Source organism: Medicago truncatula, chromosome 4, assembly GCF_003473485.1.
Source record: "Medicago truncatula cultivar Jemalong A17 chromosome 4, MtrunA17r5.0-ANR, whole genome shotgun sequence".
Taxonomy (NCBI): Eukaryota; Viridiplantae; Streptophyta; class Magnoliopsida; order Fabales; family Fabaceae; genus Medicago; species Medicago truncatula.
Genome location: NC_053045.1, coordinates 62,834,510 through 62,851,276, shown reverse-complemented (window position 1 = coordinate 62,851,276; position 16,767 = coordinate 62,834,510). Strand labels below are relative to the sequence as shown.

At 32.9% G+C, this 16,767-nt stretch overlaps 1 protein-coding gene and 1 long non-coding RNA gene across 5 annotated transcripts; one reads left to right on the top strand and one right to left on the bottom strand.

The window, feature by feature from the left end:
• The first annotated feature begins 1,983 nt into the window (after positions 1–1,983).
• LOC25494287 (uncharacterized) lies at positions 1,984–13,047 on the top strand. Of its 4 annotated transcripts, none has more exons than XR_003011117.2 (5): positions 1,984–2,711; positions 3,958–4,042; positions 4,307–4,383; positions 7,778–10,625; positions 12,532–13,047. It is a non-coding gene; the product is annotated as an uncharacterized lncRNA (long non-coding RNA). The 4 variants fall into 4 exon arrangements; XR_005645693.1 differs by having other exon boundaries at positions 2,000–4,042; positions 7,778–8,180; positions 10,405–10,625; XR_003011119.2 differs by having other exon boundaries at positions 1,984–4,042; positions 4,311–4,383.
• A 1,214-nt stretch (positions 13,048–14,261) lies between these two features.
• Positions 14,262–16,087, bottom strand: LOC11440415 (CBL-interacting serine/threonine-protein kinase 6). The gene has a single exon (XM_003610291.4). The coding sequence runs from the start codon at positions 15,774–15,776 to the stop codon at positions 14,469–14,471; it is 1,308 nt and encodes a 435-aa protein (XP_003610339.1). The 5' UTR covers positions 15,777–16,087; the 3' UTR covers positions 14,262–14,468.
• Positions 16,088–16,767: the final 680 nt, after the last annotated feature.

Sequence of the window (16,767 nt, the reverse complement as noted above, 5' to 3'; positions counted from 1 at the left end):
GCTATCGACAAGCTAGTTGATATTGTCGGTTTATTGACTTTACTATAGTTTGCAGCTGCCACTAACGTTAAAATAAATATGGTCCACTTCAAGTGTATGGTCGACTAGTCGATGTTAATTGTGTTTACCGGCACAAAACTGTGTGGGTTATATACTGTACACGTATAACCTTGTATTTTTAATCATCATACAAAACTAACATAGTAAAATATCTCAAAATGCAGAAACAATATACGATGAACAAAATCAGTTGTCTTGCGACTACAAGGTAACTGAAATATCAAATAGCCAAACAGTTTTGTTAATTGCATGAACCATGAAGTAGTATACTATAATGGTGATAATGGTACATACCAGCAGTACTGTAATCATCAGAATTTCATTAAAAAAGGTACCGTAATTCAGAGGTTTATATTTTTTTTGGTATATGGTTGCCAAGAACTGTCAAATTCTTGTCAACCAACTGTATATTGACACCTGGCTTAACCTATTTCTAAGCCAATAGACACTCGACATCTACCCTTTCATTCCGTTCCCTCATTGTCCTTTTTTCTTCCACTGTCTTGCAGTTGTGTGGATTGGACGCATGAAATTTTTGTATTATAAGTTGATTAGATCTATTCAACTAAATTATAGTATTGAAATTTGAAATTAAAAGTACACGGTCTTTCTCATCATTTGTGTTATATCATATCATAAGTTGTCCTGTTTGCCGTGTTTTTCTTCTGAAATAGTAATAACCTCACAAAGTTGAAAAAGCAGTACACTTTAATTTTCACAAATGGAAAAAATTATATAAAAACATATATCACACCACCACGTATCGATCAACAGTAGCTTCACCTTCCCCAAGCATCCATCTATAGATTCTATTCTCTTCCAACAAACCTAAGTGAAGTACATACACCTATCAGATCAAGCGTGTCATTGTGTTCAACACATGTCGGTGTAAGAAACTTGTACAACCAAAGTCAATTCAATAAAATTTATAACGAGGCTTTTTAAAATAATACATAACATAAAGCTTATACCAATAATATAAAATAAAAAATCAAGTTTTGCCGAGTTTAAGTTTGAACCGAGGATAGATAGGATCGCCATGACTAACTCAACGGTCAACATTTATAACTAATTTGTCATTATTTATAAAATAATTAAATTGAGGCCATTTTTTGGTCCAAAATTTTGAGGACTAAAAAACCCTAGCTTGAACTACTTGACCCTTAGACTAGCCCATTGTACGACAACTCAAACAAGTGTTTAAATATATATTTTTTCCTTTGCTTCCATACATAGTTGACATTCTTTGAACACATCTCAAACACAGAGGCGTTAGAGACATGTCGAAGCAATGATGTTTGATGCGAGTTTTTTTGTTTTTTGTTTTAACTTACTAGGTTCTTACGGCATAAGGGGTCATGATAATTTGGAGTTCGGCAGGACGTAAGTAAACCTTGATTAATACTCTCTTGTCCTTATTATAAGAAACAATTGACTTTTTAGGTTCATTATGTAAGTGATGTATCTAGTCTATATTTATAACGAGATGCATTACTTATTCAATGAACCTAAAAAGTCAAATGTTTCTTATAATAAGGACCGGAGAGCGTAATTATTTTAGCTAGGATACACACTCAAGTTCTCATGAACTATTCGTCTTTCTCTATAACTCATTAAAGGTGCACTAAGGTGTGTTGGATGTTGAATGAATAAGAATGAAAGACTATCATATATGGTTTTAAATTGTTTGCAATGGAACAAATTGTTCTATTTAGATGCACATGTATATTTTGATTTTCAATTAGGATATTTGAAAAATAACATTCATATTTTATTTAATTATACTATATATGTACAAGTATTGATGTTAGTGTCTTATATTTTTTATAAATAACATTGATATTTTTTTAAAACCTGAGGTTAAAGACAACTAATTAATTATATAAGTAACTTTAGCTAGCTACAGAGGTGGATAGAAAGTCAAAAAGTTTTCTTTTTTTCCCCTCCAAATGAAAAAGAAAAGAAATGCAAAAGGGTTTGGTTGGTATAAATGTTGAGCAATATTGGTTGAAAAGGATAGGGAGAGAGTGAGAGATAGAAAGCAAGCAAGAAAACAAAGAGCCCTAATGCATATAGATCAAAATAGGCCATTTTGAGTGATAGATATTATAGTTGAAATCTTAGGTATGTGCAGCATAGGACTGTGCCAAAAATAGGAGGATGAGTTTGCAGATCTGATCTGACTCATTCATTAGAGTGGTAGAAATTAGAAAATAGAGAAGAAAGAGTGAATCAACATTTGTGGATGTTTTGCTATGAACAATTAATATACGTGGTAGCTTCTGCCAGTGCCATTATATGCTATTGAATATTTAGAAGAGGGGACACACAGTGGAGTAGAGATATTGACAGAAGAGAGTGAGCACATGCTGCAGTGATTGTATGATAGCATACAATTCTTGGTGCGTGCTCACTTCTCTTTCTGTCATCTTATCAACTCTTCATTTCTTTCTGTGTCTCTTTTTCCATTTCCTTTCCATAGATCTCATCTCTTTAATCAAGTTTTCTGATGATTCCACTCCATTAATCCATCTTCTGGCTCATTGTTGTAATTTTCTTCACCAAGTCTTCTCTCACTGCCCTTCACTTGTGCTTGCCGAAAAATGAAGTCTCTTATCTTTAAACAAGATATGTGAATCTTCTTGTTTCAAGTTCGATCAATTGCCTTATCTATCTTTTTTTTTCTTTGAATAATCAAGTCCTTTATTCATGTTTTTTTTTTTTTTTTTTAATTGAAGCCCTTATCTATTTCATTCTGACCCTATTCTTTTGGGTGCATATTTTTTATTAATTTTTTTAAGCAGCGAAATATTCATCGTCTTTGTAATAACTAATTTTTATTGTGGAACCTGATGAAGACTATCTTTGGTTAAATTTTTTCTCCCAATTGTATATTTTTCACCTACAATTTTCAAAAGACAATGTTTAAAGGATTCCAATTTAGTTTTACTCCAAACAATATAATGCATGTATTTGTGACTTAATATTTTCATTTTAATGTGTCTAGCGGTGAAACTCACACAATAAATATATACTGAGAAATGCTGGTTCAAACTAGCTCCCTTGCATATCATATGTCCATAGAACCTCTTTTGTTTTTTGGTTCATAGATCCCATAAAGCCTTACTATATGAGATGTACTTACATATATTTGTGTCTTATTTTAATTATACGTTTCTCTATTATTTGTACTTTAATTTTTTTAATAATGATAAAGCTTAGTTGCGTTTACTTATGTGTTTTTGGGTGATTCTTCATATAAAATTAATCATTTGTGTTTATAATAAACTTTGAGAAAATTGTGAATTTGAGAAATCATAGGTAATTATGAGTATTTTATATGAAGAACAACACAAAAAATTCTTAAAGAAATACACCTAAATTTTGTCCTTTTAAAAAATTAATTTTTATCTGCTTAATTTATACAACATTCAATTATATTTCACCATTTAAATTTTATGCATCGTTTAAACTATTTTATAACATGCATTCAATCATATCTTACCACATAAATTGTGTAGAGATATTATATAGTGTGGTTTTATACATACATTCAATCATATAACATGTAGAAATCATTTTAAAGCGTGATTTGATTAGATGCATGTAAACAATATATGTAAATTAGGAAGTTAGATTGAGTTAATGATAAGAAGTTAGAGGTTTAGGTTGAAAACCAGACAAAAGAGAAAAATTAATCTTATAATTAATTACTAACATTTTTCATTAAATAAAACAATGAGCAAATTATAATTAGAATAAAATAAAATAATCCCCATTATTTTTATTTTTTTTAAGGAAAAGTAAGCTTCATTCTATGATTACTATTTTTTGATTATAATAATATAAAAGAATAATATTAATTTATTTATGCTGCAATTGTGATCATGGAAGTAGATCAAAGCGTGGCTTTTTATGGTACTTGTCTTTCATGATTTCATTATCCGAAATCCAAATGGAGTTTCTCTTTCTCAAATCAAAGGTACGCCTTGTTACTATTCATTCTCTAACAGAAAATTTAGTCTATTAAGGGGTGAATGAAGTTTCATTAAACCCTTTTTTTCTTACATGCATCTTCTCGAATCCAGATTTTGTGCTTAATATACACTATTCTGTAAGAAATTGGGAATAATAAGAGTTTGATGGGTCATAATCAAATGATGCATATATTTTCTGTCTCTTTGTATATTGTAGCTAAATATGGTAATTGTTTGTTTGTTTTGTTTTGTTCTTTCCCTTGTACTAGCTAGCTAGGTGTGGACGGGAATGGATATATACAGTGAAACCGGAGTTCATCAAGCACCAACCTCCTTGATAATACAGGTTAGGTCACCTATTTTTCCAAATCATCATTTTCTACTTTTTTTTCCTTCAATTTTCACCATCAGGTAATCAATGGAGAGAGAGGGAGAGAGAGAGAGACAGAGAGAAAGAGGGAGGAGAAACAAAGTTGATTGAGTGAGATGGGTATGGTTGATAAACCCTTACATAGTTTATGTTAGATAAGAATAGTTTATGTGTTTGAGTTTGAATATTTAGTTCCACATCGATCGAGAATGAGTTAGATAAATGAAATATAACAGAGATGACTCATATTATTCAAAAAATAAAAGACTTGTACACGCTATATTTTAAGATTCTAGATGATAGTCATGATTTTAAATTGCGGCCGTGGATACCGCTATTGCAGGTGTTGCGATCATTGTGGTGAGATTTTATTTTTCATTACCATAAAATACTATAATTTATTACTTTTCTTATAACTCGCATATCTCTTTTTTTCTCTCTCAAAATCACATATATATCTCATTATCAACTATATATCACTTTAGATTTTGAAAACTAGCTATCACTTAAAAATATGAAGTATATGATATAAAGAAAAAAGAAGATAGAAAAATAATTTGTGAGAACTATAAAGTCCATTACAGCCTGATGCGGCGCACTGCAGCTGTTGGGTCAACTATACTGCGGACATTATGGTGTTGTGACGTGCTTTTTATTATGATTTACAATCACATCACGATTGCGGCCTGATGCGCTTGCAGACATGCCACAACCACAATATTTTGACCTCGATGAGTGCTAGCAACATGATTTTTTCAAAATTCTCTAACATTCACCAATTTATTGATTGAAATCAATGTTGGTCCGACCACTTTATGTGGACCCCGTTTCCAAAGTATAGGACACGCATTGATTTAAGAGAAATGATATTTCAACATCCATTTGGTGACAACTTTTATGACAACTTTATCTTTCATACTTACATTATTTTTCACTTTATCTCTCTATTGCTACGGTTTCCGTGTCAATACTACTTTTTCTTTGTAAATTATGGTTGTCAAATAAGTTGTCATCAAATTGGTTGTTCAAATAACACTCCTCTTGATTTAACCCGATAAAAGAGTGACTGTTAAAGAGAGTGTTGTCAGCACTACTCTTGTGACCACATAATGTGGTCCACGGTTTGAAATGTTGCTCCAGATGCGCCCTAGAATCCCCAACAATATGTAAAAAAATAACGGCTTAATCGCACTTCTGGCCTCCTAATTTTTACAAACTTGGGGATTTGGCCCCCCAACTGTAGCCCCTTGTGCAAAGGTGACATCCCCCTCGATTTTGATCAGGTCAATGCATACGCAAACACCAAATTTAATGACTCAAATGCCACATGTGTATTTTATTATTAGGCTAATTTGCATTTTGGGGCCGCCAACTTACACAAACTGCCAATTTTGACTCCCTAATTTACACAAACTGGTGATTTTGGACCCCAACATTGGCGTTGACTTTGTAAAAATCAACGGGGGCATCACTTTTGCAAAAGGGGCTAAAGATAGGGGGCAAAAAGTGCCATTTTAAAGTTGGGGGGGCCAAAATTGCAAGTTTGTAAAGTTGGGGGGCTAAAAGTACGTTTAAGCCAAAAATAATCATTCAAACTTGAAATTGAATTATATCTTGGTCACTCTTTTGGACTGAAATAATAGCTAAGTAGTCTCTATCACTAAGGACTTCTAGTTTGCACTTAAAGTTTTTTATGAACAACAAAACAAATTTGATGAATAGGGAGTGCAAGGGGTACTCCAACCCATATACAAATGGGAATCATCAAAAACACAAAAAAAACTCCCCATAAACTGGTAAGATTACTCTCTAGATATAAACTCTAAAGGAGCGACACACCACTCATAGTACAAGCAAAACTCCAGTTGACTTAACCAAAAAGTACTTCCGCGAAACAACCTGTATACACTCAATGATCAGGACTAATTACATTAGAAGTGACTGTGATGATTTATTGATATCCGTATTATCATCATGCATGAAGTTAAAAATCTATAACCAAGAAATGAAGCAGGCTAGAGGAAATGGAGTTTATAATCGCTTAGGATTTAATAGATGAAGCGTGTCCCAAGTTCCCAGTTTCATACTAAAATTCTTTTTATGTATTTTGTTGTTTATTCGAGTTTGTAGCAATGTAGCCTACTAAGAATTTGGCAATGGTCATACGCGGGAATTCTGTACTTTCATTGTATCAGTATTCAAATTTATGATGATAGTGTAAATGTGGATGCTTTATTCTTTTGAAGGTAAAAGAAAACATAATCTACAGAAAATGATTAAATTGTTCATTAATCAAAATGAAAGTTTGATTAATCTCCTTTTAGGTTAAGTACATAAATACTAATTAACTAATAAACATATGTATATAGGTTAGTGGAGGTTAGACCATTGGGCCTCTTTGCCTTACTTGCTATCCTGAACACTTTCAATTTCTTAATTAGCCACTGGGTTAGTGATGAGAGGCTATAGACAATTGCAGAAGGTTCAAACTTCCTTATTGTCATTATTTGAAATGAGACTTTTAAGTTTTTTTTTTTAATAAGAACGAGAATTTAAGACTTAATTTCTTCACATTTAAATATATTGTTTTTATACACATGGAATAAATAATTTCACGTTTTGGATTCTCCGCATATGTGCAAAATTTGCTGCAAGTTAAATAACAGTTAATTAATTCAGATTTCTCAAACATAGAAATGAAGTAGTTATCAACATATTTGCTGTCTCTCCCTGTCTCCGTTGTTGTTACACAGTGATGTACATTGTTGCACTTGATTAGATTTGATCTTTATTCTTTCCCTAAAACTCAAATGTCCAATGTAACTTTATAGTATGACCAGGTTCCATTTTAAAGCTCAGCCTATCTTGATATACAGTCCATCAACCTTTGCCTATCTATTTTTCACTAAAGAGTAAAAAAACTATGCAGTAGAGTATTTTTTTTCCAAACAAGATAATAAGAACAATGGAAAGTCAGAAGATTGTTACAATAAAAATGTGGTTCAGTTTATCTTATTAGGCTAAAACTACAGTCATTTATGATGATAAGTATATTGTTGGTTCACTTGCAAAGTTTTATCATTTTATGGGGTCCAAAGGAGGACCCCCACCCTTTTTTACTAAAATAATGGGTTTTTATGAAAAAGATAGATGAATGTGGCATTTTACTATAATGGTGAGACTCCCATTTTATGTATTACAACATAAATAAGCATATCACTCCTTGTTAAGTCTTAAACTATCATTGTTAGCAAAGTGTTTGTGCAATTAATGAATACAAGGGGGTTGGTAGTTAATGAATATAAGGGGATTGCTAGTAATACATTTTTTAGAACATACTTTGTGATTGGTCCATTTTTTTTTATAACAGGTGTAACATACCATGTGGAGTCACTAGCAAGGGCTACCCCAACCATCTACACACTGCATACCAAACTGAATAACAGAAGTCAAAACATTCCAAAATAATGGACTTTTGATTTTTTTTGGGGGGTGCTCCGAGAACAGTTAACACGACGTGGCATTGACATCCCCAATAACCCTCCTCCAAAATAGTTTAAGCCAAGTAGGGAGTGTTTTTAAGGAGATGATCCGTTTTCTATGGTTCGTTATGTTACCAGGCTGTGGTCATAGCAATTGGTTTTGGTAAGCAAGTTGTCTGTAAAATAGCAGTAGATATGCCTGTATGCACTCTAACATGACATGAGGAGATAATTATGATCTACTGAGGTTATTATATGAAAAGCCTTATACAGAGGGATATACTAATGCAGGTAACTTGGAATGCTCTATGTGGATATCTCTTAATTCTAGGATCAAAATGTATAATTATCAAAAGTAGGTCTGTGTATAAGTAAAAATATAGCTACTATTTTGGCTAGATTGAAAGGTGGTTGTTTTTCTTTTAAGGAGATTAAAAGGTGGTTGTAAAATCAAATATAGTGGTAGGGACTACTTCTCAAACTCAGTTCTAGATAAAAAGTAGTCATTAAGCATGTCAACTTTTGGAAAGTTTTTCTGGTAAGTAGCAGTTTCCATTACCATAACTTAGTTCCCTTCCACAGAATTTGAAAATTGTATTAGAGAAGCCTTAACCTCTAGCAATTTAATTTTTGTCTTTAATAGCTAGTATAGCTATAACTTGTATTTACTTGAGTCTATCTGTGTTGGAATATATTTTAATTAAATGTCATAACCATTATCATAGTCATGACTTCATTAAGTAGAATTTGTTGGTTTGCCTTCATCCTTAGGTTTAAGAGAAATGTTGTTAGCACACTTTCTAACGTATTCTCATTTATATGAGAGCCCCAATAAATATACGGCGATGCTATATATAGCGAACCAATCACGAATCAAATGCAGCCGTTGGATTATCCTCCATTTGACTAAATACATGGCTTAGTGAAAGCAAATAGGACCCACTTCATATGCATACTAATTGTCGTGATAATTTCGCGAGCCGGTATGTCGCGATATATATCATTATCCCTAAATATATATAGTATATGATTTAATAGGATTCATGTGAAAAGAGCGTGTTAGAGAATATATTGTGGGGATTGGCTATCCCTCAAGGCTTAACTTGATGAAGGCACGTTACATTCATTACCCGTGATGTAAGTATTGCTTACTCATGAGCTAAAGTATACATACCCAAAAAGAAAGGGATTATATTCAATGAACTAGCCACTCCCAAAAAGAAAGTTATTATCTTACAACTTTTAATCATAATATAATATATATTTCTATAACACTCTCTTATAGCTTATGAGCTAGACAAGATCGTGCGACTATTGTCTTGTTTCGAAATTTAGTTTAGCAAAGAGAAATTGGATATAGCAAAGGGTTTATCTCATTACTACATAGCTGACTATGATGTTTTACATTTGAGGGAAGCATTCATCCCAGAAGATTCAAATATTAGGTAAAGCTTACGAATGGGTTTTATATAACAAAACTTGAGCAATTCTTCCCATTGGAAAGTTAGTGCGGTGGATTGTGATCATTTGCTTGAATGTATTTATATATTATATACACTTCTGTAGTTTCTCAGAAGAGTAAAATTATCAGCCTTTACAGATTCCTATTTTCTTCAACATAATATTAGGAATGAACAGCATTGTCACTACCACTATATTGATATGATGTTATTTGTAATTTTCTAGGGTTCAAAATAATAGAAAAGTATTAAAGTGATTTAGGATCTATGAATTCCATATGATTGTTACAAATTAGTTACAATATGTCAATATCATAGAGGAAAAGATTACTTTTCTCTATCCATTGCCTTAGAAACGGAGAGTATTCTTTGGCGCCCTTCATTACTCAAGGGAGGTAGAAACTGATTTCTATCCTTGGTTTCCCATTTCTGAATCCTTCTGTGCTTATGATGGTTAGATAAAGTAGCTAACGATGCCGTTAGCCCGTTACATCAAGAAAAGGATTTGCTTCCCATTTAAAATGGATAAATAGGATTTGTTTCACATTTAATAAGAAAAATAAGATTAAAAATATATTCAAAACTGTAGCCAAAAAATTGTGTTGCTAGCGTTACTAGTAAATGTAATGCAAATTGATAGGATTTTATTATACATTTCATATTAGAATATTACAAATTTAATTATGTCTTTTTATTATGGGATTAGATCATTTAACTATTCATAAATCATAATCTTATTCTTAATTGGATTTTGATTTCTTACCAAATTTTGCATTGGTAATTTTTTAATATTAAGCTTGATCTGGAACACTTGTATTAGTATTTTGTTGTGGCTCATTTAACTATTTTACTAGCCATATTATCAGGCTAAGAGGTATTAATCCTCAAACTGCGATACACCTATGTGCAGTACATCATCACATAAGGAAACGACTCATCTGTCTGAAATTCATGATAGAAAAGATAGGAAGTTTTGAGCACTAACACATAAAACGTGAACACTGACAAAGTAACATAAGATCTATGATCTACTGATGTTATTATATGAAATGCAGTACTACAGGCTATATATATGCAGGTCACAAGGAATGCTATACGTGGAGATATCTTATTCCAGGATCCAAATGTATTATTATAAAAAATTCGGCCGGTATATAACCAGGAATTTAACCACAATTTGGCTAGATTCAAAGTGGTTGATATAAATCATACATAATGGTACGGACTACTTCTCAAGCTTTGTTGCTAGAGGAACAAGCATGTCAACTTAGCTCTGGTAAGTGAGTGGCAATTCCATTACAAAAACTTAATTATTTTGCTCAAAATTTGAATTTTGGATAGGAGAAGCCTTACCCTCTAACAATTGCATTTTGTCTTTAATAGTTATAACTTGTATTTACTTGAGTCTGGCTGGGTTAGAATTTGTATATTTCAATTAAACTTCATAACCATTATCATAGTCGTAACTTTATTAAGTAAAATTTGTTAGTTGGCCTTTATCCTTTGGTTTAAGAGAAATGTCGTTAACATGCTCTCGAAACATACTCTCTTTTATTAGACTCCCACATAATATGTAGTGTATGGCTCATGATTAAATAGGACTCACATAAATTTCATCTAGTAATAAAAGTGTATTGGAAAAAGTGTGTTGGAGAATATATTGTTAAAATTGGCTCTCTCTCTGCTTAATTAATGAAATTACATGCAATGCTCGTGATGCAAGTGTTGTTTACTCATGAGCTAAAGTATACACACACGGATAAATGGATTATACTCAATGAGCTAGCCACTCCTAGAAGTTTAGGTTATCATGTTACTACTTTAAATTGTAATATGTATATTTATCTATTATGCTCTCTAAAGCCTTATGGTCTTGAACTTGGGATGTCTACAAGACCATGTGACCATGATGTCTTACATAGAGAAATAAAATATCAAGGGTTTATCTCATTACCACATAAATGACTATGATGTTGTACTTTTGAGGGAAGCATTCATCCTTCCCAGGTGATTCGAATATTAGATGTAGACTTACCAATGGGTTTTATATATCTCAAAGTCAAAAGAATAAAAGGCTCCATGCTAAACTTGTTGAAATTCACCTTTTGAAACAACTCCTTGTTTAATGTTGTTACTAAACGTGCACTTGCATCAGAGTGATATAAAACTAAACCAATTTGTTCTTTTTATTTCCATTTCAACTGGATTAATTTGACTAGGAATCAAACAAGAATAAAAGATTTTACCTTATTTTAATTAATTGATTTTGATCCTTATGCAATAAAATTGAGCATTTATTCCCATTGTAAAGTTAGAACAGTGTGTGGTGGATTGTGATCATGTGCTTGAGTATAGCTATGTATTATATACACAGTACATTTCTGTGGTTGCTTAGCAGAGTAAAATTATCAGGTTTTACATTTCTATTTCTTCAAAATAATGAGGAATGAAAAGCTTTCCCACTATATTGGTATGATGTTATTTATAGTTTTCTAGGGTTCAAAATAATAGAAAAGTAGAAAGCTAATTTAGGGTCTTGGAATATGATTCTTACAAATTAGTTACAACATCATAGAGGAAAATGTTAATTATCTCTATTCATTGCAAGACATGGAGCGTATTCTTCAACACCCTTCATTACTCAAGAATTGCTAGACATGGAGCGTATTCTTTGAAACCCTTCATTACTCAAGAGTGGAAGAAACTGATTTCTATTCCTTGGCTTCCCATTTCTGAATCCATGTGTTTATGATGTTGAGATAAAATAGCGAATAATACCCTTACGTCAAGAATATGATTTGTTTCACATTAAATTGGAAAAGTTAGGATTTATTGTCTTCCTTTGTTTGGAATTTTGGATTGCTTGATTTCCCTTTTCAACTTGCTAACCTCGTCAAATAACTTATTTTCTAAAATTGCTCCATTGCATGTCACATGAGATACTCAAGTCTTAAAGTTGCAACACATGGTGATATACTATCTTGTGTCATTTTATCTTGCATTAATTTATTGAGTGATATTTGGATGAGGTTTGAATTCTAGTTGTCTGTTGAGTCTATTTTGTGGTTTAGTTATTTGAATGGTACTGCTAATACTATTATTATTGTTTGTTAATGATCATAATGTTATCATTCAGCTTCTTTAAACTGTTTTGGCTTCGGTATTAAATTTTGAATTCGCAGGTTTGCATTATCAGACATATGTACGTGATGCCAAGTGATTGCGAAAACGGGAGCACAGAAGATGCACATTTACATGCTTCTATTCTATTTCATCAGTGTGACTTTGGGAATGGATCCTTTTCAATGTTCCAAAGTATGGGTTGCACTAGCACAACAAACAAATATGTCATAATAGTACATCTATCATGTTTGGTGACTAACAAGATTTCCAAAGTGATGTAAAGAATGAACTTGTGGTTCGCAGAAGACAATTTGTTGATGAAAATGCACAAGTTGGTGTAGTGGTGCATAGTGGGTAGCATACATAGTTTAGACAACAGACTGGCAGGACAGCAACAGATATGAATGTTTTTTTGTGAAAATGTATTCATTGGATCCTTTTGTTCTTAGTTAGTTAATAATTCATTATAACATGCATAATAGTTTGTTGTGTTGGCTTATGTCATCCATCCAATTGATTTGAGGACTCTGGTTAATAAACTAAAAGGTAGATAATGTTAATTGTTATCATCTCTATTTGCCGTCTTCAATCCTTGGTTGGTGTAGTTAAGCATGAAGCTGTAAATTTAGTCAGATCTAACTTCCAGCAGTCAAAACTGAAGTTTGGCATACTTACACAGTTAGTGGATCGCGATTGGATGGCTAGATTCAATGCCGATTTTGATTTTTTGAAATAAAAAATATTGATTTTGAATCTTAACATTTCGATCTCAATCTAATCACCACGAATGTACCGATTGTGTTAATGTGTCAAATTGCGACTGCAGGCTAGTAGCAACTAATAAAGGATATGACATTTTGTGTTTATAGTTCGCTCAATTATGTTACCAAGATTTTACTTTTCTTACCTCCTCTTTTTCCCTTTTTAAAATGGACATTCCACCTAAAGTAAGATGGTTCTTTCAATTCAAGCTGTAATATTTGAATCAGTAACAACCTACCAGTTAACTTAGTTTGTATAGGAGGAAAAAGGTTAGTTGTACAAACTTTATAAATCAGTATCGTTACTGAAATCAAAGAGAGAATGAGTTCTCTTTTCTCATTGCATAATAAAGCACATAATAATATGGGACCATGTTTGTCCCTCATTATCATTCTTCACCTACATATAAAGCACATAAATACAAGTATTAAAGCTGTGAAAGCTGAGTACCAAATAATGCAGTGACCACAAATGTTTTTCTTTGATGTTTTCTTCTTCACCAACTATGTTCAATAATTGTATAGTTCTCGACTTTCAATAATTGATGTTTATCTTCTTTCAAAAAAAAATAAAAAATTGATGTTTTTCTTTAATGTTTTTTCAATATATATATATATTTTTATAATTCATTTAAATGGAGTAATAAAATTTGTGAACTAAAAAGTTATCAAAGAAACAGTTAATTTTTTTTTTAATCAAAAACATCAAGACCACAAAACTTATGGTTGAAGAAAATGACATGCACATGTTCAAAGTGAGTTTGGTCCCATCCATGTGCTCTTCAATGCAGCCTCTCAAATATGATATTCAGCAAGTTGAGGCAATCCTTCACGGGTTGGGAATTTGGGATGGTGGTGGTGTAAACCAATAATTCATTCCTCATAATCTTGATTGTATATGGATGAAGCAAAATTATGATATTTTAGCAAGTTGATGCAATCCCTCACGGGTTGAAGCAAGTAAATCAAATTCCTCAATAATATCAAGTCTAGACGACGGATGAAGCAAAATGTTACTAAAACAAACAAAAATAAAAACCAATTATTATACATAAAATTAATATCACACACAAACAAGACAAGGAATTTTTAGTCGATTAAGATACAAAAGCAGAAACATACATAATTAAAACAACACATGAAGCTCCTCCTAAACAAGAATTATTACAAAGAGAAGAATGAGACATAACATAAGTAAATTAAACAAACATTATGATTAATGATGAAAAAATTCATCAAGCAGCTGGAGGGTCAGCAGAAGTCCAGAAAATATCTTTCAAAGCAGGACGAAGCTCTTTGCTACAGAACTGATTATACTCCAAAGTATCACCCTTATCTTTCTTCACCTCCACCACCAGAAACGACGGTGTCACCGCGTAAATATCCGCTGCAATAGCCAACTTTCCTTTCCTCCCTCTTTCTTGCCCTTGAAGTCTCACCTTCGTATCACTACTCTTCACATCAAATTTCACCGCCTTCGCCACTTGTTCCAGTTTCGATATCACTCTACTCGGCGTCCCACCCGTTGCAAATCTCATCTCCTCCCTCTCTTCTCTCTTCTTCTCTTCAAACAACGGAGACAAATCAAATCCTTCTGATAGTGAAATTATATGAAAAGCATTCATTGTCGTCGATGATTTCTCACACTCCATAAATTCAAACACCTTATCTTCTTCCTCTTCTTTCTCCTTCTTCCTCATCGCTATACTCTTTGGAACCGGTTTCTTAAACCAACTAGAATCCATTATCTTCGATATGGATATTCTTGTATTCGGATTCGGATCTAGAAGCTTTGTAATTAACCTCCTAGCTTCCAAAGAAAACCACGGTGGACATTTGAAATCACCGCGGTAAATCTTCTTATACATAGCAACCAAATTATCATCCTGAAACGGTAAAAATCCAGCCAGAAGAACGTAAAGAATAACACCACAAGACCAAATATCAGCCTTAGCACCGTCGTAACCCTTCTTCGCGATAACCTCCGGCGAAACATACGCCGGAGTACCACATGTGGTATGCAACAATCCATCTTGTCTCAAATGTTCAGAGAAAGTACAGAGACCAAAATCAGAGACTTTGAGATTACCGTCTTCGTCGAGGAGGAGATTCTCCGGCTTGAGATCACGGTGGTAAACACCGCGACTGTGACAGAAATCAACGGCTGAGATCAACTGCTGGAAATAGACTCTAGCAACGTCTTCTTTGAGTCGACCTTTGACGATTTTGTTGAAAAGCTCTCCACCGCGAACGAGTTCCATGGCGATATAGATCTTTGATTTGGAAGCCATGACTTCGTGAAGTTGAACTATGTTAGGGTGTTTGACCATCTTCATGACAGAGATTTCTCTTTTGATCTGTTCAATCATTCCAACTTTAATCACTTTTTCTTTACCAACTACTTTCATGGCTACGTTTTTTCCAGTATTCAAATTCTTGGCGTGGTAAACCTTAGCAAATGTTCCGTGACCGAGTACTCGACCAAGCTCGTATTTTCCATCGAGCAGAGCCGAGTGAGAGTTAGGGTTTTCCTTTTCACACATAGTTAGTATTTACAAAGTAATAGAAGAAATATGAAGGAAGAAGAGATGAAGATGGAGAATAGATCAACCGTCTTCAACGTGTTTGCGGTGGCAATGTCTACCGCCAATGATTCGTTTTGTAAGAATGCTTACAACTTCAGATGGAGAGAACCGATAGCAATGGCCTCTCATCTCTCTGCATTCCTTCGCTGTAGACAGACAGATACAGAGAATTATGAAAACGATGAAGAATGATTTAATTGGTTAAGAAAGGGTTGAAGAATTGTGTTTGGTTTCGACAATAATTCTATATTATTACTGACTTATATTAGGTTTGGTTTTATAATACGGCGGTGCTGGTTGGTCTCTGCTTTCGTTTTCATTGTCTCAATTGATTGGTGATCTGACGGTTCTCTCTCAAAGACAGATTAGGTGATGGTGGACACGTGTATGGACCATTGTTCTTGTCTTTTCTTCTCACCGCTTCAACCGTTTTTTTTTTTTTTTTATGCGACGATGAAATTAAACCGAATCAGTCTTTTTCTTTTGGTTTGTTTGTTTGTTTGTTTTCATTTTTATTTAATTGATATACTTTATTCTCATTTCTTAATTCAGAAGTATTAAATAAATGATAATAATAAGACATAGAATCATGATTGATTAGGAAAGGAAACCAAAACCGCGAGAGAAATACTTTGAATCATGATTGATTCATGAATGAATGAATGGTGTGCAGTGCTGCTCGCCATAGAAGAAGACAAACCTATTTTGTTTTGTTAATTATTATGTGTGACAGTGTGTGTGTGTGTGAGTGATTGATAATATAATAATACTGGTTGGTTAGTATATGAATACTGCTAGAATGGATAGATTAGATAGATGGAATAATGAATAATGTTATTTTGTTTGAGGTAGGAGGTTTGAGTGAGACATTGACATGACGTAAACGATGGTGGAGCCTGGCTGTGGGGCTCGCTGCAACTGCAAACCAGCAATTAGATTTAAAACAAAC